The sequence below is a fragment of the Myotis lucifugus genome, unplaced genomic scaffold (genome assembly GCF_000147115.1).
Source record: "Myotis lucifugus unplaced genomic scaffold, Myoluc2.0 scaffold_141, whole genome shotgun sequence".
Classification (NCBI taxonomy): domain Eukaryota; kingdom Metazoa; phylum Chordata; class Mammalia; order Chiroptera; family Vespertilionidae; genus Myotis; species Myotis lucifugus.
In genome coordinates, this window is record NW_005871189.1 from 704,461 (window position 1) to 725,125 (window position 20,665).

Here is a 20,665-nt window from a genome sequence, read left to right on the forward strand (position 1 = left end):
ATTCACACTGTTTTCAAACATGGAAACCACATACACTGCTCTCCATTAGGGGGTCCTTCTTAGTTTGCCCTCTACCCCAAGTAGAGGGGACAGGGACTTGGGGGCTCCCAGGAAATGGGAGGAGAAACCAGTGATGTGTGCATGTGAGCTTCAGGTCAGACCCCAGAGGCCATTCTCTGAGCAAGCTGTGCAGAGTGCGCCCACAGTTACCCTCCCAGAGGATGGGTGCCTCTCGCCCCATCACTGAAGGCTGCCCTCCTGAGCGGTGACTCTCCTGTGCTCCTGCAGGCCACCCGGCAGGAGCCAAGTGGACTTGTGAAGTGTGCCATGTGGGGTGCTGGGTGCTTGACATGGGAGCTGTTACCTTACCGGGGAGCACCCACTGTTGCTGTGGCTGGAGTCGAGGAGCACCCAGGGCCCCGAGAGCCACTGCTCTTATTCTGTCCACAGAGACCCTGACTTATTTCAAGGCCTTGTGCAAACAGGGCCCAGATGGGTGTTCCACCCTGGGTAGCTCTGCTGGGATGCCCCCAGACACAGCTTCCCAGAAGAGACCAGCAAGTGCTCAGAGCCAACAGCTTCATTTACCTTGTAGATCACTGATCAAGTAGCAGGCCCTGATATTCATTCTTCATTCATCCAAATATATACTGAGGGCTTGCTGTGTGCCAATGGCTTGCCTGGCCCTGGGGGTAGAAATGTAAACAAGAGACTTGGTTTCTGATCTGATGGACTCACAGTCTAGCAGTAGAAACTGCTCTTTGGATAAAAAGGATTTGGGGTCGGAGGCATCTGGGAAAGTCTGCATGCCAGACCTGTCCCTCTGGGGGTGTCACAATGTACATTAAAACTCTTAAAGTCCTACAACAACATTTAAATGTTGTCTAGCCCAACTTTTCTTAAATACATTTGACCATCACATAACCAGCCTCATTCCACTGTTTTTAGTCTTATTGAGATATAATTGGCATAACATTGTATTAGTTTGGTGTGTACAATGTGTTGATTTGCTATCCTATATAATAAAAGCCTAATATGCTAAGTGTCCAGTGGTCCGGTCAGCCATTCAACCAATCAAAGCGTTATATGCTAATGATATGCTAATGTTGCTCAACCGCTCTCTATGGTATGCACTGACCACCAGGGGGCAGACACTCTGACTGGTAGGTTAGCTTGCCAGTGAGTGAGACGGGCCTGACAGGCCCTGGAGCCCTCCTGTGGTCCCTCCCCGGCTGGCCAATCTCCATCCCTCCCCAGCCCCAATTGTGCACTGGTGGGGTCCCTCAGCCTGGCCTGCACTCTCTTGAAATCCGGGCTGGGGGACAACCCCCTCCCCAGTGCACGAATTTCGTGCACCGGGCCTCTAGTATGTATATATTGCAAAATGGTCACCACAGTAAGTCTAGGTAACATGCATCACCTCACATAGTTACAATTATCTCCTTGGGATGAGAACTTTTAAGAAATTCTCTCCTAGCAGCTTTCAAATATTCAATGCAGTATTGTTAGCTACAGTCACCATGCTGCATATTACATATCCAGAAAGTATTTATCTTATAACTCAGAATTTGTATCTTTTGACCATCTTTCCCCATCCCCCCCCCCCCCACCATTGCCCTATCTCTGGCAACCCCCAATCTGTTCTTTGTATCTATGCCAGGATTGACTAGCAGACCCTGAGCAATGGATGAATGGTTTACTCTGAAACACGTTTCTGTGAAAGAGAAGACTAAGGGGCTGGTTGGCATAAGGAGCCAAAACAGCCCTGATTTCCTGCCTCTTTAGGCTTTTATTGTAACAACAGCTTGAACTGAAATTAACCTTTAGATACAATCAGCAGGGTAAGTATCTTTGAGAAAGCACATGCTTCTACAACAGCAGTTCTCAACCTGTGGGTCGCGACCCCTTTGGGGGTCAAACGACCCTTTCACAGGGGTCGCCTAAGACCATCGGAAAACACATATATAATTACATATTGTTTTTGTGATTAATCACTATGCTTTAATTATGTTCAATTTGTAACAATGAAAATACATCCTGCATGTCAGATATTTACATTACGATTCATAACAGTAGCAAAATTACAGTTATGAAGTAGCAACGAAAATAATTTTATGGTTGGGGGTCACCACAACATGAGAAACTGTATTAAAGGGTCGTGGCATTAGGAAGGTTGAGAACCACTGTTCTACAAGGTCAGGTCTTAAAGACTAAACATAGAGATTCCAGCAAAACACCCGGGGCCCAGATTTGTTTGGAAAAGTCAAGGCAGGGGCTGCCACCTTCGGCTAGGTCCCCCAGAGGGCCCCGACCTTTTGGAGAATCCTCCTTACAGACTTTCCAGCCAAGTCCCGTGCTTTTCCCACATATCTATAAGTTTGTTTTTTTAAGATTCCACATTAAGTGAGGTTATATGGTATGTCGTTGTCTGACTTATTTCACTTAGCACAATGCCTTCAAGGTCAATCCATATTGTTGCAAGTGGCAAGATTTTCTTTTTTCTTTTTTTTTTTACGGCTGAAAAATATTCCATTGTGTATATGGATCTCATATATACATATTCTTTATGCATTTATCTGTCGATGGCCACTTAGGTTGTTTCCATGTCTTGGCTGTGAATAATGTGGCAATGAACATGGGGGTGCAGATATCCCTTTGAAATAGTGATTTCATTTCCTTTGGCTAAATACCCAGAAGTAGAATTGCTGGATCATGTGGTCATTCTAGCTGTAATATTTCAAGGAATCTCCATACTGTTTTCCATACTGGCTGCACAGATCACTCCACTTTTAAAGTGAGGGGGTGAGGGAGTTCTGTTTCTGAGTCTTCCTCAGGCCCACTCTGGCCAATGCTGGGAACAGTTTCGAAGTTGTGGGTTTGTCTTTGGAGCTTACCCCCCCCCCCCTCTTCAGGAGCTGCCATGGGTCCTTCATGCCTTTCTCGGCATCTCTTTTCTCTGCTGCTTAGGTTCCCTCTGGTCTGGAGGGAGGGGACTGTGGAAGCCCATTCACATCTAAGCATTAGTGACTCATGCTACTCCTTCAGACTTATTTAAAAGAGCTTTAAAAATGGGTGCCTAAGAGAACAATATCTGACCCAAAGGAATGACTCTAATGGAAGAATTGAAAGTACTATGGCACCTGCTCAGGGAAGATAATTTTTGATGGAGTCGGGGTGGGTCCCAGCGCTGCCTCTGAAATCACTCTGCCTAAGAAGACTCCTGCTATTACTCTTGAGTAATAGACTCCTTCCCTAAGTACTCAGGATACACGTGAGAGGAAAACCTCCTGCTGGTATGATTGTGAGGTGTGGTCAGATCCAGACTTCAATGTGTGTGCGTCCCGGTCTCTGTGTCATCATCAGTCCCAGGTATACCTGTGCTCTTGTTCTTCCAGCCTCAGAGGGAGTGAGCCTGTACCTGGCCTTTGGATCCAGTCCCTGCCTTGTACCTCTTCTCTGCTCCTGAAGACTGGCCTGCCCTCTGGATTCCAGTTGGGTTCAGCTTTTGGGGGGAACAGGCAGGAGATGACGGAGGGAAGAGGGAGAGGTTGGGTGTTTATACCCTGCCCCCTCACCGCAGGTTGGCTGTGACTCTCTGCCAAAGGCTGCATCACCTCTCCATACAGCCGCCCTCTCCATGTCAGGCGACAGCTCCCTTTCTGGGCCTTTGGGTTATGCCAACTCCCATTGCCAGCGCTAGGTCCCTGCACCACCCTCTGCGGGTCTGTTTACATCCTCTGCCCAGCTTTGTAAATTGTCCCTTTTTGAAAGTCTCCTCCTTTCCCCATGTGGGTATCCTGTCTGTCTAGGACCCTGACATGTAGGAGGGTCACCAGCTCAGAAGGTTGAAGGTGTAAAGTGTCCCTTACCCCCAAGTGCCTCCCATCTCCTAGCTGAGGCTTCCTGAGGGGAGGCTCTGTCTCTGGGTGGAATGCAGGAGTCTGGAAGACAGGCTTGATCTTCCCAGGTAAGGCCCTGGGCTTCGCCACTGCCTTCCAGGTGGCCCCTCTGCACCATTCGTGGCAGGAAAACCTGTTTGCGTTGGGAAGCCCGCATTCTGGGCACACGAATTTGGTACCCAGATGGTGCTTGTGTTTACAAAAGCCCAGCACACTGACAGGACCCGCAGACACATGGATAAATATTTTGCTTCTCTTCTCAGGCAATATTTGAGTCTTTCAAACCTAATTGCTGTCGAGGCAGGATGCTCGTGTCCCTGAGGCAAAGAAACAGTGAGGCCTCCAATGGGGCCACAGCTGTGGCAGAGGCTCCGCCAGGCTCCCTGGCCAGCCACCTGAGGTGTCTGTCGCCAGCTCCTTGCTCCTGCCGAATGCGCTGGGGGAGACTGGGGCTAAGGGAGGTGACTGCAGCCCACCTGGAACCTGTGGTTATTTGTTGAGTTGTTTTGACACTGAGATAACCCGAGTTTAGCCCCAAATCAGGTACTTTCCTGAGACATTAGTGGTGGGCTGTAACCAGTGGGATTTTGTCTGGGAGTATTTTGTTTGATCTTCAAATTGTTGCGTGTAGGGCAGCTGCTAGCTTCTATGACAGCCTTGTGCAGGTTAGACTGAGGCAGTCCCTCTGGCAAGGGCAATGCTCCCCTATCTCAGCAGGGGGCACGCACGGTGAGTGGGCCAGTGGCTGGATTTCAGCATCCAGGTATCCTCAGAGGTGTTCTTGTCAGGGCATAACCTGCTCAACGGTACCTGTCCAAGGTAGTACTCAGCCAAGGTAGTTGCTGATGGTATTCTTGTTAAAATCCTCTATCCTTTTTTTTTTTTTTTAAATCTTTCCTGTTTCTTTTCTTCCTTTTTTTTTCTTTTAAAACACTGTCCTATTTGCTCCTTGGATGACATTTCCAGGTGCAGTGAGAGGCCCCTGTGTGCATTTGCCGTTTCTTCCATCTCACTGTGACTGATAAGCCTCACTGTACACTGTCCGCACAAGGAAGGAGTGTTGCTGTTGACACACAGAGTTCTGCAGCAATCGCGTCCTTTTATTCATTACGTTCGAATTTGCCTCAATTATGTCAATCCCCGGTATATAATAGAAGCTGTTGGATCCCTTGCCCACTGTGGTCTTATAAAGGGCACCTCATATTAGTCATTCCTTTCTTCAAAGCACATGTTATTGGTGCTCACCCTGTGCTGGGAACTAGGGAGATAAAGATGAATGGATAGACAAGTCCCTGCCCTTGAGAAACTCATAATCTAGTGGGGGAGTGAGGCGTGTAAACAGATAAATCACAGCCCATCGGTGTGCTTGCTGGGCAGGACAGGAGCCCGAGGAGGAGGGGGTGGGGCCAGTGATGCCTACTGCTAGGCACTGTGGGCACAAGGAAGACTTTGCTAGGAGCTGCCATTTAGGCCTCCTCTGAGGACAAGTAGACATGTATCATGTGAAGAAAGGCAGGGAGGAGAGTAGGTGCAGTGTCCTGAACAGGTAGGGCACAGTCGGGGCAAGGTGGGAAGGGCCACCTGGATGGAGCCCAGGGTGTGTGATGACTGGGCTGAAGGGGACCTGGAGTGGGGGCTGGGGCTTTGTGAGGGGTGTGGGGTACTGTGGGGGTAAACAAGACCACATTTTCCTTTCTGGAAGACACTCCAAGCAGCAATGTGGAGAGTGGCCAGGTGGGGGAAACTCAATCAGACAGTTCTGGGTTCTCATCCTTGAGCTGCTACTTCCTTGAGCAAGTCACTCAATATTCATGAGCCTCCATGTCCTTATTTGTAAAATAGGGGGATGTTCATGATAACGCCTTCTTCATTGGGTTGTATGAGGATTAGGTAGGACAGTGTTCATGACAGCGTTCCTGCTGGTGGGATAAGTACGGGACATGAATGGGTTACAGTGTGTGGATGTTGGTTTCTTCAGCCTCCAGGAAGGCTGGGCAGGGCCTGGCAGCGCTTCTGCTTATCCCAGGTCCTCACACACTTCTCTGTGGGCACCATGACATAAGTCAAGGTGGGAATTGCAGATCTACAAAGCACTTGGCATGGCTCTCCTACCTAGTAAGTCTCAGTAAACAGGGCTGTCCATTGACATCAGTCCTTATTCATGTGACTACTACAGAGAGAAGTGGGGACGGAGAAGAGAGGCTGGACCCAGGGACTTTTCTGAGGTAGAGCTGGCAGAATTTGGTGGCCAGTTGGATGTCGGGGAGGAGGGGCACCACCGGAGAGGAGGAGGCCTTAGGATGATTGTGGGATCTGGGATGTCATAGACCAGATGGGAGGTTGTGCTAGTAATGGAAACTGGAGTGTGTGGGTTTGAGGTATGAATGTGAATTGAGGAAGTAGAGACCCATCTGGTAGCCTACTTTGTTCCAGAAGTAGCAAGTTAGGGAAGAATGAAGACAAGGTGGCGATGTGTCAGGGGGCATGTGAGAGACTTCAGGATGCTGTAGGCTAAGGGGACAGAAGCAGAGGATTTGACAAATCAAAGACAAAAGGAAAAGAGTGCATAGCACTTTGCCCAACTTCGCTTCTTTGGATAGCATCTATCCCATTGGAGAGTGGCTGCCAATAACTGGCAGTTGGGCAGCTGTCCAGGCATGATTTACAGGAAGGCATTGGTTTCACGAGAGGCACTGTCTAAATTATTGCACTTCTCCAATTGCCAGGTTTGCCTGCTGACAGTGAACCAGGGGTCAAACAATTCAATCAGGTGCCACCACTTATAAATTGAAAATCAGTGGGGTGCAAAATGGATTACCATCAAAATCTATTCAGGTGCAAAACCAAATTTTAAAACCCCTAACCTTTAAAAATCATTCCTTTCCTGATTCTTCATGATGCCCTGACATTGAGTTTTAATATCCCTCAAATAAGCAAACGTCCATGGAAATGCCTGCAGGGACTAAGGGTGTCAAGGGAAGAACTCCTAATCATGCCTTCCTGTTGGAATTTGCAAACATGGTGGATTTATGAATTAATACATTGGCAATTCTATTACCTTCTCCAAGGCAGAGGTTCTCAAACTTAAGTGTATAACAGAATCACCTGGAGGGCTTATTAAAATTGAGATTGCAGTCTTGACCTCAGTGTTTCTGATTCAGTAGGTCTGGGGTCAGGCCTGGGAAATTGCATTTCTAGCAAATAATCAGAGGATGCTGATGCTGCAGTCCCAGAACCATAGCTTGAGAGCCTCTGATGTGAAATCTTGGAAAATTTTGATAATTTGACTAACCAAGCATGCGTTGGTCAATAAAAACAAATCAGTAAAAGTCCTATTGGACCAGTTGTTGACTTGTTGAGTGTGTTAAGGGGCTTTAATTTTGTCCAAGAAATCTGAGAAGAGACCAATTCAAGGAGATAGGGATTGATCTGAGTGCTTTGTGTTCACAGGTAAGGTTGGGAGATGGGATAGAGAAAAGGGAAGCGGCCCCTCTAACAAATGACATCACTAAGGTCGAAGCCTGCTCTCTGTTGGTCCAGGGGTGCAAACCAATAATGTCTTTTGATGCCTTGACTTGAAAGTTGAGTTTCTTAAGATTAAACAAACATAGGTACCACCTTCTTAGCAAGCCATTAGCCTAAACTGTGGCCCTCCCCATCTCCGAATGATGCTAGAGATGTGTTTTTTTTAATCTAAATTGATTGGTGTCTGATATTAGTTCTTCTCTGTTATTCTTTTGGAGTCAAAGTTACTGCCTTGCATAAAGAGTAGGTGTCACTAGGGTCAATATAAAACCAGTCCCTTTCCCCACAGAAAAATGGATCCTGGAAACTGCCCCCAAAATGATTGCTGCCTCATTAACATTTGGTTTCCTTTCTGTCTTTGCCAGGAGAAATTGAGCGATGCACATACATCAAATACCACTACTCCTCAGCCACCATCCCAAGGAACCTCACTTTCAACATCACGAAGACCATCCGCCAGGATGAGTGGCATGCCCTGCGTAAGTACACCTGTTTCCTTTTTTGACTTTGACTTTGACCTTTGGAGGGCTCGGGGGCTTGAATGCCCATCAACAGCTTGGTCTGGACAGATGGATGTGCCTCCTTCCGAGGCCTGTGGACAATCTCAGCACATGGAGGCAGGTCCTCAAAGTGTCCATGTCTGTGGGTCAGAATTGCCTCAGTTGGTTTTGATTGTATTATAGATCTGAGGATTCTGCTTCTAAAATTAAGACAAAAACAAACAAACAAACAAACAAACAAACAAAAAACAACTAGCAATTAGACACTGATCATTGATCGTTCATCACTACCCTGGTAGGTATTTGAGATTTCACCTACCTGACCCAACCAACTCCTGGGATTTCATTCGAGCCTGTCTCCCAGTTGCTTGGAGTATTATTGTGGCAACCTGTTAATCCCTTGTGTCATCCTTTGCACAGGGTGTGATTGCTGTTGGTTTCGGGCTACATCACTTTGGGAATTTGCATTCGGGTGGGGTCCTCTACTACAAGATTCTGTTTCCCTCAGTGATAGGCTTTGGGACCCTGGTTCTCATGCAGTTGCTTAGCAAAGGTCACAATGTCTGCTTCTATTGTTGGGGAATTTCTTGGTCAGAGATCCTCAGAGACTTAAATTATGATGGAAGTGTGACTTAATGAGCAAACAGAGCTAGTTGGCTATTTTTACCCTTCTGTTCCATGGGGGCTACCTGCTGTGTGTCATGAAACTCGCCTTCATTGCTGGCACGGTTCTTCAGTTGAACACATCCTTACTCTTTAGTAAGCCTCATGCTGCCCTTGTTTCTTGTCATTTCTTTCCTATTCTGGCTTTTTTCACATGTCTCAAGGTTAAGATTCAGTTTACATTGCTATGTGAATGAGGGCCTTTTACTGTTTCTTGATAAAAAGGATGGTAAACTTTGATGAAGGCCCAAAACACCTTTCTTCTCCTTATTGCTGCCTGGTTATCTTTTGCATGCCTGGGCCTTCCAGGTATATTTCACTTTTTGGTTTGGCTTTAATCAAACAACCATAGTTTGGAGTGGGAAGTGAGAGAGACAAGTAGAAGTAAACAAAACAGATCAATCATTCATTGGTTTCAGGAAGAAGCTGTGGCCAGGATGGTTGTTCCTACCTGCCACTAGCTCGAAATGATAGGGCAGATGACAGTGGATGGAAAGGCATTACTCAAACGGTTGTCCTTACAAGCTTTGTCATCATGAGAGGCACTAACCAGGAAATGGGCCAGAGAGGTCATGTTCAAAGACTGTTCCTATGTGCTAGCCATTCAGTAAAGCACACCATATGCTATTTAATCCTAATGTGAGTGTTGCCTCAGAGGGTCTAATAATTGGGCCTATTAATTTCCTTTTTGGAGGTAGACATGTAAGGAGTCAACTTCATAAATACATGACCATGACTGCTTATTTCTCACATTGCATTGGTCTAGTGCCGTGGTCGGCAAACTGCGGCTCGCGAGCCACATGCGGCTCTTTGGCCCCTTGAGTGTGGCTCTTCCTAAGCCTTAGGAGTACCCTAATTAAGTTAGTAACAGTGTACCTACCTATATAGTTTAAGTTTAAAAAATTTGGCTCTCAAAAGAAATTTCAATCATTGTACTGTTGATATTTGGCTCTGTTGACTAATGAGTTTGCCGACCACTGGTCTAGTGTAGTTGGTTATAGAAGCCTTAGAGGCTTAGAGGGATGTTCAGGATACACAATAGGCCTTGTTGAATAACCACTTAAATATAATTTAAGTCATAGGGGTCATAATGGAATTAAGGAGGAAGAAGTTATTGACATAACAGCTTCAATTCAAATTCACTCAGTTCAACCAAAGTTGCTGTGTTTCTTTATGTACCGTCACATGGTGGATACTGAGGCCGCAGCTTACATCTGGAGGCGAATGAGGGTGGGGGAAAGAGAGATACATTCACACAGCAAGTGATTATGAGGCAATGCCATAATTACGATAATTATGATATAATAAAATTGTTTCTAGCAATGAAAATAGTTTGTGAAAGTTTTTCAGCAAGGAGGAGGATTATTTTAGCATCAATTGCAGTCAGTTGCACAGATGCACTTCAAGGGAAACCTGATAAAACTCTTCTGGCTGTCTATCCAGTAGACTTCTGGAATTCACGTAGGTCGCTCATTGCAGTACCACTGAGAATATGTTGCATGGCACTGGTGGAGGAGGGAGGAGGCTGATGCTGAGGTTCGTGGAATGTTCTTGAGCCTGATGTCTCCAGGGTCCTCATTCCTGAACTGTAGTGCCGCTGTGTTGTGCGAAAACCAGTGTGCAGCTTATGCTGTGAATTGAGGTGCTCACAGATCTATTTTTAACTGATCGAAACCATCTCCGCCACTGATATTTGCAAAGGTTTGGGGCACCACGTGTTGATGAAGTGGAGGCTGCCCTTTAGTGTGAGATTCACCTGCCTCTCTCACCGAGTGGCCTAATGGGCTGTTGAGTAGGCAGAGAACATTTGCCATTCCTGACATCGATGGCAGCTATTTTTAGCCAGAGGGCAGGTGAGCATCTGTCTCATCTGAAGTTGGTGCTACACGTCATTGGCAAAGCTGGCATCCTGGGGACACATGGTAAATGTCCATTCTAGTTTTCAAAGGTCAGGTAGTGATGGCACATAAACCTCCTTGGAAATAAAGTAGAAACTATCAAAGATTAGCAAACTCCTAAGATCAAGCTCTGGAGATTAAAAAAAAACAAACCCAAACTCTAATTTATTTACTTGAAAGTCCTTTGCTCTTTAATTTTATTAATGGGATCAAATACATTCATTTGACACTAAATTGGTTGTTATTTTATAAGTTGACCATACTCTCTAACATTCTATAGTTTTTCTCAGTAGATAATTTTTGCCAAAGTGAAGAATTTTGATTTTGTTTTCTGAAACAACTGGCAAATATTTTGGACTTTGGTTAAATTTAGGTTCTACATTTTTCATCAAGAATTTGCATGTGGTCATCAACCGTTGATGAGGAAAACAGTTTGCAATAGGAAAACACACAGTTTGGTTTGAAATTTATGCCAGTGGCTTTGGAACAGTCAGCCCCACCCATGGGAGCCATAACTATTTGGCCGTGAGCTCATTCACCTTCTGGTCAGGTGACCAGCATGTGAAAAAGGCTTCAAATCCAAGTGCAAAGAGATAATAACCACCTTGGGACATAAAGGGCCAGGACACCACGCGTGCATGTGTGTGTGTGTGTGTGTGGTGGTCGTCTCCGTGTATGAGGTCTGAATGCTGAGTTGTCTGAGTGACGTGGTGACAAGCCTCTGGCTTTGGATTGGATGGTGATTGCTGGTGACATATTGTGTGTGCCGGTGCCCATTTGTCCTTCCACCCTGGCCCGAGCTCCCTGGGAAAAGGCAGAACTCCTTCTGGAGTTGGGACCGGTGGCCTCAGTCCACCCTGGCCTGGCCACCTGCCCAGGGCAACCCACCTGCCTTCCTGCTGCCTGCTGCCTCTCATTTGGTCCCTGTGACCTGAGCATTTGTCCAGCTTGTGCACTCCTGACCCAGATCCTCCCGCCACCTCTGAGCTGGAGCAGGGCAGGTGAGGGGTCACCAGGCCAGTGAGGACAGGATGGTGGCTGCAGGGGATGAGCTTGTCTAATGCCACTCTCTGGGTGGATTTTCTGGTTCAGTGTTTTGAATATGACAGAATCAGATTAGCAGTTGTCAAGGGGAAGCAGGCTGGCATTGTGGTGGCATCTTAAACGGTGCTGACTCCTCCCGTAAACTTTTCAGTGTGAGCTTGCAAGGCTTGTTTGGGGAATTCTGTGTCCTGTGCCCAAGAGCGCCTGAAGTCATCTGAGTGGCTCGAGCTTTGCTCTCCCTGCCACAGGTGTCCCTTTGACATGTCCTTTCAGCACAACCAAGGGCCAGGGCACTGCCCGGTGGCAGGGCAAGGGGAGATGGTGGGAGGGGAACCTGGGTGCCCGTGACCAGGACTGAGCAGCCAGGAGTGGGAGGCAGCAGGGCCTGGGAAGCTGTCACTGAGAGGTGAGGGCTTCTGAAGGAGGGGCTGGCGTGGGTGGAGTCGGGCCTGGGGATGCACCAGGAGACCTAGGAAGGCTGGCCTGGGTGCCCAATGGAAGGTGTGAGAAGGGTGGCCCTTTCTCACCGCCAGATCTCCCAATCTACTTGGCAGGGACTCTGGGCAGCTGCCACGGAGGTTCCCTGGGTCTGAGCCCTGAGACTCTGTGCTGTGAGCTCAGGTTTTCTCATTCTGCTTGGCATCTTCAAGATGGAGGTTTCAGCTCACAGTTGATTGCCCCTGGCAGAGGGAATCGGGAGCTGGGACTCCACTTCCCTGCAATCAGATCTTCTTATCTTTCAAGAGGCTGAGAGCCAGGAAAGCTAGAGGTTTTTTATTTTTTAAGCCGCCTCCTGTCAAGACTGAGATTTCAGCTAATTAGATCAGATGGTCACAGGGCACATTTCCAGCTGGCCCCCGAGGGAGAGAGAAGGAGAGATGACCTCCTCCCCTCCTCCCTGCTCCCCACCCTTTCCTCCTGAGGGCACTCACACCACCCTAGTCGACACAAACACACACTCACACAGTGGCCCTGGAAAGTGGAATCAGGAGAAATAAGACTAGTGGTTCAAGAGGGAGGGAGGAGACAAGGTAAGGGGCAGTGGGGAGAGAGGGAAGGAGACAGACAGACAGACCGAAATGGAGACTGAGACTTTGGGGAGGAACAAGGACATTTCATGGACATGTGGCTGAGAGGGAGAAGAAATCAAAATCTAGACTGTCTTGTCTGATGCAGACATGTGGCTCTCTGTCCCCGAATCTCGTGACCACTCACAGTGGGGGCCTGTTGGTTAGCTCAGTCTTGGGGACCAGCTGTATGGTGAGAAGCTCAGCCTGTCCAGCTCTCTGGTGTGTATTTTGGTGGTCAAGCCCTACCTAGTCATTCCTCATCTGGCTTCTCTCACGGCCTCTTCCACAACTGCCCCCCCTCAACCCCCCCCTTTCCAGAATTAGCACATCCTGCCACCGAACCCTAGTCTCCTGGAGCCATCTGTGACCCCCTCCAGCCACCCCAGATACTGCCCACCTCAGGGCCCTGGGCTGCTCCTTGCCTCTCCCCACTGGCACCGGACTTCTGTCCTTAGACTTAAGTATGCTCTTTGCCCAATGGCACTAGCCCTCTCCTTTCTCGATGGACTAGCCTGCAGCTCCTGGACCAGCCTGCTCATCTACCCTCTGGAAATTTCTCCCATTTAGACCTCTGGCCTCCCAGCCCAAGAGTTGCCTGGACCCCTGATCTCTCGTTCTTCAGCCATCCCTGGTTATGACAAGATGAATGTGGCAGAGCACAGGGCTTGGGATGTAAAGAACATACATAATTATAACATTGAAAACCACCTCTTAGCTCTTATCAGCTATAATGCTCCTTGGAGGCTGGGAGTGGTTTGGGGTTTCCACCTAGAAGCCCAGTTCCCGTGTTCTGGCTCCTTTGCAGGCCAGGTAACCCAGCCAGGGCTGCCCTCTTGGCCTCGGAAAAATCTTACACCAGGACTCAGAATCCAGGCCTGAACTCCAGTGGACTCCCTCCAGCTATTTTTCTTCCTTTCTGTTTTTGGCTGATGTTATGTAAAAGAGCCTAATGAGGTAAACATCCCAGACGTTGGAAGCTTGGGTCCCCTGCAGCGTCAGCCATTTTCCTTCCCCTGCAGCCGCGTCTGAGCGCAGCCAGCAAGGCCCTCACTGTGTGCAGTCTGTTGTGAGCCGCCTCTTGCTTGCGAGACCGGCAGCCATGGGGGTCATCCAGCATGAAGCCATCCCCAGAACTGAGAAAGCTTCGTAGCACAGAAACTCAACCAACAGAGCATCGCCATATGCCACTTGGTATTCTAAAGTCTTTTGCAAGTTATCCCACACTTTCTGTCCCACCCACACTTACAGAGGATGTTGTAAACCTTTCAGGAGGCCCACAGTCTGCAGCCCACAGGCTGCCCCATGCCCATCCTCCCAGAGCCCCAGAGGGGTTTCTGCAGCAAGCCAGGCAGAGAATGCCATCCCCTAATGTAGTATTGCAACTAGACCTGCTTTTGCAGTGGGAACTCATGCTCGGACAATCCTTGCTTGTGTCAAAACTTACCTGTGCTCTGTCCCATCTGCTCAGGGGTCTGCTAGACAACAGCTTTACTAATTTGATGAGCTTGTTTGAGCTAAGATGTTAATATCTTCTTGGACTACCTTCCCTGATAGAATTTTTATCGTCCAAGATACCTAACTCAAAGGAATGACAGTTGAGGTGATTAAAGGTTGTGTGGAGGTACTTTAGCACATGACGCTGTCCTTCCCCACTTAGATGGCTGGCCTGGCCAGGGGTCAGTGATAGAAATGAAGGATTCTTAGGAGTAGGGAAGGGAGGCGGCCTGGAGTAGTGGTGGGGTGGGATAGGGTACAACATTTTCTGTGAAAGACATTCATGTACTGAAACAAATCTGAGAACCACTGTGCAGTGTAATTGCAGTCTTCAAGCCACAATTCATCAGAATGTGCGAGTCCAATTTCTGTGCTGGGAATTGGTTGGAAGTGTGGCCTAGAGGCATTCTCTCAGCTTCTGCAGACTGGAAGTTGTTCTCTTCCCGCCAAGCATACTGATGAGGATGCCACAAAGGAGAACTGGGCACAACCCCCTGGCATCCTTCATCCATTTGCTCATTTACTCATTCAGGATTCATGGGGTGCCTATTCTGGGAGGAGCCCTGTGGTAGGTGCTGGAGGGGATATTAAAAGGTATTCTGCTTTCCAAATTGGATGATGTATTTCCAGGTGCCAACCAGGCAAGGGATCAAGCTGCTTGTTGCTTAATGTTTATTGACTACCCAGAGAGCACAGGCTCATGCTGGTGACACGCACACATCACAGGTCTTGACCTGCACACAGAAATCAGCAAGGATTCATTGCAGGGGAAATGAAAAGCAAAATAGAAGACAAAACTACCATATCAAGAGGCATGGCCTGCTTTTCACAGCAAGGGAGAAGTAGGGATAGTCTACGATCTGCCTCTTCTTGTTCCTCTAGAGGGGGGATCTGTCCCAGCTCCAGATGCTGATTGTGGCAGGTGATTTGTCTTTCCAATAGGTAAGTCAGAGCTCATTGTCCCTGCAAACCGTGCAGTGAGGGGTGGAACCAGGCCAGAAGCTGCGTGAGAGTTCCATTGGGCAGGGATAGCTCAGCAGCAGGGAATCTGGATTGAATGAAACACAGATGTCTGGGCAGCAGACACTTGTCATCCAGGCTGTGGGTCAGCAGGTGCGACTGCAGTAGGTGCTCCTTTGGGGCCTCAGGACTGCAGGGTTCAGGAAGGAGGAGGCTTGGCCAAAGGAATATGGCATATTAGGAATTAGAATGAGAAATAGAGAACAGTGGCTATGAGAGAAAATGCGCTTTGAGAACTGGGGTATATGGGTCAGGAGTATTGTGCACAAAACAAGGTGGGAGACCTTTTGAGTCAGAGCAGCAGTTTCAAATTGTGATCAGGATTGGTCCAGCCTTCAGAAGCTCAGAGTCTGATAACACGGTGGCTAGTCTTCTATGATGTTACAAACAGCTCGGCCCCTTCCTGGGACCGGAGAATGGTCATCGTTCCTGAGAAAAACTCCCGGAGGGGGTCAGGGTCTGGGCACAGCAACCAAATCAAAGTGTGTCCTGTCCTTGGTCTGTTCTCAAAATGTGTTTCTTTTCTGAGTAATGGACGCATCGAGGCATCTTATCTTTTTACAGTTTTGTTTTACAGTTTCCCAGGGCCTGTAAGAAAATGGCTTAACTCTAGTTAGTAAGGTTAATAATTATTAAGCAACCATGGGTTTATTCTTGTTATTTGCCCTTCCCCACTATCAATTGGTCTGTTTCTATTTGGTTATAGTGGTCATTTACTTTCCTTCCACATTTCTTTTTGTTAATTGGGAAAAACTGCATGGAAGAGTAAAGATGTATTTTCTTTTGTTATTTTACATTTTATGTGTTATCTATGACCATCCTCCTAAATCCTCCTAATATCAAGCCTCGAATCTCCATCTCATGTTTCTAACATCCTCCTTCATTCAGAAATAGCTTCAAGCTCCATAAACCAGGGGGCATTGGATTGAGTCCCAGCTCTGTCCCTCTCTAGGTATATGGCCCTGAGCAAACTGAGTGTTTTGAACCCAGTATACTCATCGCTAAAATGGAGGTAAATAATACCTGTCTTGAGAATTATTATAAAATTCAAATCAAATAAAGTGATTCATGCAAAATCAGTTGGTGACTCTGTAAAGTCTGTTCCAAGCAGTGGTAGGTGCTATTGCTGTTGGAAGAGGGAGCTGGGCCAGACACCGAGGTCCCCATGGAGCTGGAGGAAAGGCTCTGAAGTGACACGTCATGGACTCAGGGTTCGACTCTGCAAGGCCTGTGTGGGCGAGTTTGCCTTGTGCATGGCTCTATGTGTTGGTGGGCCTGTTGTGGGTTTGCTGTCTGCACAGGTGTGTGTGTGATGGGATCTTCCATCAGGTGTTTATGGTGTGGGAGTAGAAAGTGGCTGAGAGTATTATTTGCTGAACGACAACAGTGTGGCATATTGTGAAAGGAGTCTCGGAACAGAAAATCATCCATCGGTGCTTGGGATCCTTGGTGGGTTAGCAGCGGCAGAAGCGGCCCTCTCATTTATCAGTTGCGTCCAATAAGATTGCGGTGTAGACAATAACATGGGCTCTAAAAGAAGATTTATACACCAAGTATCTAAACAGCAACATTTTCAGAGCTTTGAACATAAACACACTCTGAGTACACTTGTAATGAAATTGTTGAGGGGAGTATGGAAACGACTGTATCCTTCTCCTAACTGCTGTAGCCCAGCCCTGCCTTCCAGGAAGGCTGCGATTTCCAAAATGTACTATGATCAGATCCCCTCTCCTGTTTGCAAAATGAAAACACATATCTCCAAAGAGGATACTGTGAGAGTATCTGGGGTATAGGGAAAGGAGGGTCCAGGAAGAACATGGGAGATGCTGTTTGGGACAAGGGGGAGGCAGTGGAGGTGATATTCCCATTCTCAGGAAAGGAGTGCTCCTTATTTTCACCTCAGTGCTCATGGGGGTGCTGGCTGAGGTCCTGGACTCTGTCATTCTGTGTTTTAGCTATGAAGGACCGAGAGTTGCAGGGAGATAGGTTGGCCTTGAAGCTTGGGAGCCATCAGTTGGCTGAGAGGGGGCTGCAGCTCAGTCTGGCCTGAGTCCCCTAGGAACTGCTCCATAGCCATGACTATGGGGAAAAGATGGAACTTAGTCCTGACAAGGGAGGCATTCCAGGAAAGTAGGCTCTGAAGTGCCAAGTCCATGGAGTGGGCAGAAGGCAAGAGCCAGACCCAAAGTGCAGGTAAGGTGGAGTGAGTAGGGCCACCTGGAGAGACCACAGAACACTGCTAAGGCCATTGACTCTGCCACTGCTCAAGTTATGAGGACTCACAGTGTTGGCTGCTGAGAGGAATGCCAGATTTCTCTGTTCATGACTAAGCAGAAAGGCTGCATGAGTTGCTCAGGTTTAAGGCCATTCTATTTGGTACTGTTTGAGCGGTGGAGTTACTGGGCTGAGCACACGGGGCACATGGTAAGGGCCTTTTGAGATGATTCTTGGGGCTGATGTTCTCTGCCATCTGCACCTTCTTTATCTTTCCCTGAGAGCTGACTCTGGCTTGAGCTTGGAAGTCATTGTGGGCTAAGAGGCCTGCATGGTGCTGGGTCATAAAGTACTTCTCCATGGAGTTGAGCCTTGCTCTTGCAGAACTGCAATTCACTGTGTGGGGGTGAGAGGTAGAGCCAAGCCTTAGCCAATAATAGCATTACTTATCTTGCTTCACATTCCATGCATCTCTATCTCAGGAACTTTCAGGGAAGGTTGGTATAGGATACAATGCAAACATTCTTAGAGTCTTTACAATTTAACATTCCAGCTAGCATGATCCAATAGAACTTTCTGTAATGATGGAAATGATCTATAAATCTGCATTTCCCAATATTATAGCCATGAGCTACATATGACTATTGAGCTTTAAAAAAAAGATATTTATTTTTATTGATTTCAGAGAAGGGGGGAGAGGGAAAGAGAGATCGAAACATCAGTGATTAGAATAATCGATCGGCCGCCTCCTGCATGTCCCCTACTTGGGGATCGAGCCCGCAGTCCTGGGGATGCACCCTGACCTAGAATTGAACTGTGACCTCAGGAGTCGATACTCAACCACTAAGGCACACTGGCTGGGTGACTATTGAACTTTAGAAATATCACTAGATTGAATGCCTAATATAATTTAAATCATTACAGGTGGCCAGTGGCTACCATATTGGGCAGAGCAGTTCTGAACAAATACTCCTCAAATTTTTTATATAGATTTTATTTCCAAATCACAAGCTTTCAATTATGAACATTTATACATTGAAAACAAAACCAGATAGGTTATCTATGCGCTCCAGCCATTTAGGGTCTTGTCATTACCTGTGCCTACTGTGGGCCGGGCTGCCACAGGTCTGGTTCCCTGGGGAGTCGACTCTTGAGATGGAGTTGAGCAGGAGGAGGTTTATGGTGTGCCCTTAGGATTCACACCTGTGGAAAGGAAGGACAGAAGCAGGTTAGGCAGTGGAAGCCAAGCTCCGATGCTGGTCTGTGACACCCCTTGGAGTGGTCTGGTCCCACCATGGCCCTCCAGTTTCCTGATTGGCCCAGATAGCCAGGCCTCATCCTCCCACACTAGCTACTTCTTGGATGTGGGCCATCAGAAGAGGGGTGACCTTGACCTTGACTGGTGTCTGAGCCATCCCTTTATGGGTTGACCCTGAAGGCTGACAGCCCTCCCAGAACTACGGCATCAAGTCCCTCCATGAAGGGGGTCTGCCCACCAGGCAGGCATTTGACTGAGCAACCCTTTGAGGTGGCCAGTGAGGTGACTGAGACTCAGAGGTTAAGACCTTACCCAAAGCTACAGCCAGTAGGAGACAGAGGCGGAACTAGAACCCAAGCCTTTGTGACAGCAATGTTCATGCTCTTTCCTCACCCCAAGGAGCCCCACCTATACTTTATGACAGCGGTTGCCAACCTTTCAGACCTCACGGACCACCAGTGGTCCACAGACCACCGGTTGGCGACCGCTGCTCCAAAGGTTTCCTTAAACCAGCAGTCACCAACCTTTCAGACCTCATGGACCACCAGTGGTCCACAGACCACCGGTTGGCGATCACTGTCTTATAGAAACAGTCCTATTCACTCTTTTCTCCCCTCTCTGCCTGTTTCCCCAAATATGCTATATTTTCATTACCCCAAAGAATGGCCCCTTCATTCTCCACCCCTCCCCACCACCATCCTCTCACTCTCCATCCATTATCTCAAGTAAATGAAGACTCCCCTTAAGAGCACTGGGCTAGCTACCCACCTCCATCCAAGAGCTATGCTATTCAAAAGAAATGAGAGAAAGCTATTTTCCACTTCTCTGTTTTTCTTTTTCATTTAATTACTGGTATCACAACAGGATTTTTTTTCTATTGCTTTTCATTGCAAATGTATAGTATTTTGTCCGCATTATGAGTTAAATAGGCTTTTGTGGACTAGCCTAGAAACCCAATCACCATTTATAACAGACACAGCTTCTCTGGAAATGGGTTCTGAATTCTAAAGAACTGACTTACAAATGAGGTTTTAGAATGGAATTCATTTCAAAGCTGGAGACTGTCTTTCAACTTTTAGGCAAGTTTGCCTCTGAATGTTCTCACTGCATCCCCTCTTCCTACATCTGTTGTTCTTCAGCTGGATCCCCCGAATCAGGCACCCTCAGCGGGGTGAAAGCTCAGTCTCCCCCATCCCTTGTTCTCAGCCCATAACCAGCTGCTGGTACAAAATTAATTAATGCCCCATGATGTGTGCTGTGTAGGCTTATCTGAAATTCAGAAACCCAACCAAGAGACTTCGAGCATCCTTGGTGCGAGTTATAATTCTGTCTCAGGCCCCACCTCTCAGTTCACGTTGGCAAAATGAGACTAATTATGTAACATTTCCCCAAGGCTCTCTGCTTGGGCACCTGGCACCAAATTAGAAATGAGCAGTCAGAAGTGTGTGTGTGTGTGCGTGTGTGCATGTGCGTGTGCATGTGTGTGCGTGTGTGTGTGTGTGTGTGTGTGTGTGTGTGTGTATGTGTGAGACTTTCTGAGGCTGAGAGGCTGCTAAACATGGGTGTGGGGTGACCAACGTCAGCAATCGTTTTCCACACCCTATTCCACTGGCTCACTCCTGGAGCTTCTAGATGTTGCACAGTTGCCAGGGAAACAGGGAAAAGGAATTGTAGGAAAGCTACCTCCTCCCCAAGCTCCTGGGCACATCCTCCTTGGGGTGTGGGTAAAGGAGAAGGAAGAAAAGGATTCCTTCAGGCTGAGTCCGGGAGAAATGTGACACTGAGCCAGAATTCCCCCCTCCTCCCTTCCTCCAGTCTGGCTTTGTCTGAGTGTCACATCAGCTCTCTCTTCTGCTGCCCCCCCTCCTATTGCCCCTCCGCCGCCCCCGCTTCCCCCGCACACACACACATACACACGTTGCGGTTGCTGTGAGGCCTACCTCAAAGGATCTTCTCATTTCCTGGAAGTAAAAATGACTTCTCCACACCTCCACTCTCAAAAAGAGCAGGGACCTCTGGTTTATGGTTAAGGTTTGAAATCCAGCTGTTCAGCTTGGCAGAGCGACAGCAATGGGCAACT

At 47.8% G+C, this 20,665-nt stretch overlaps 1 protein-coding gene across 1 annotated transcript in view; it reads left to right on the forward strand.

Moving 5' to 3' along the window:
* The window catches only part of TMEM178B (transmembrane protein 178B), a 343,980-nt gene that overhangs the window by 106,102 nt on the left and 217,213 nt on the right, over positions 1-20,665 (forward strand). The window contains exon 2 of the mRNA XM_006094716.3: positions 7,790-7,903. Within this exon, the coding sequence (XP_006094778.1) occupies positions 7,790-7,903 (114 nt within the window). The remainder of the gene's footprint in view (positions 1-7,789; positions 7,904-20,665) is intronic.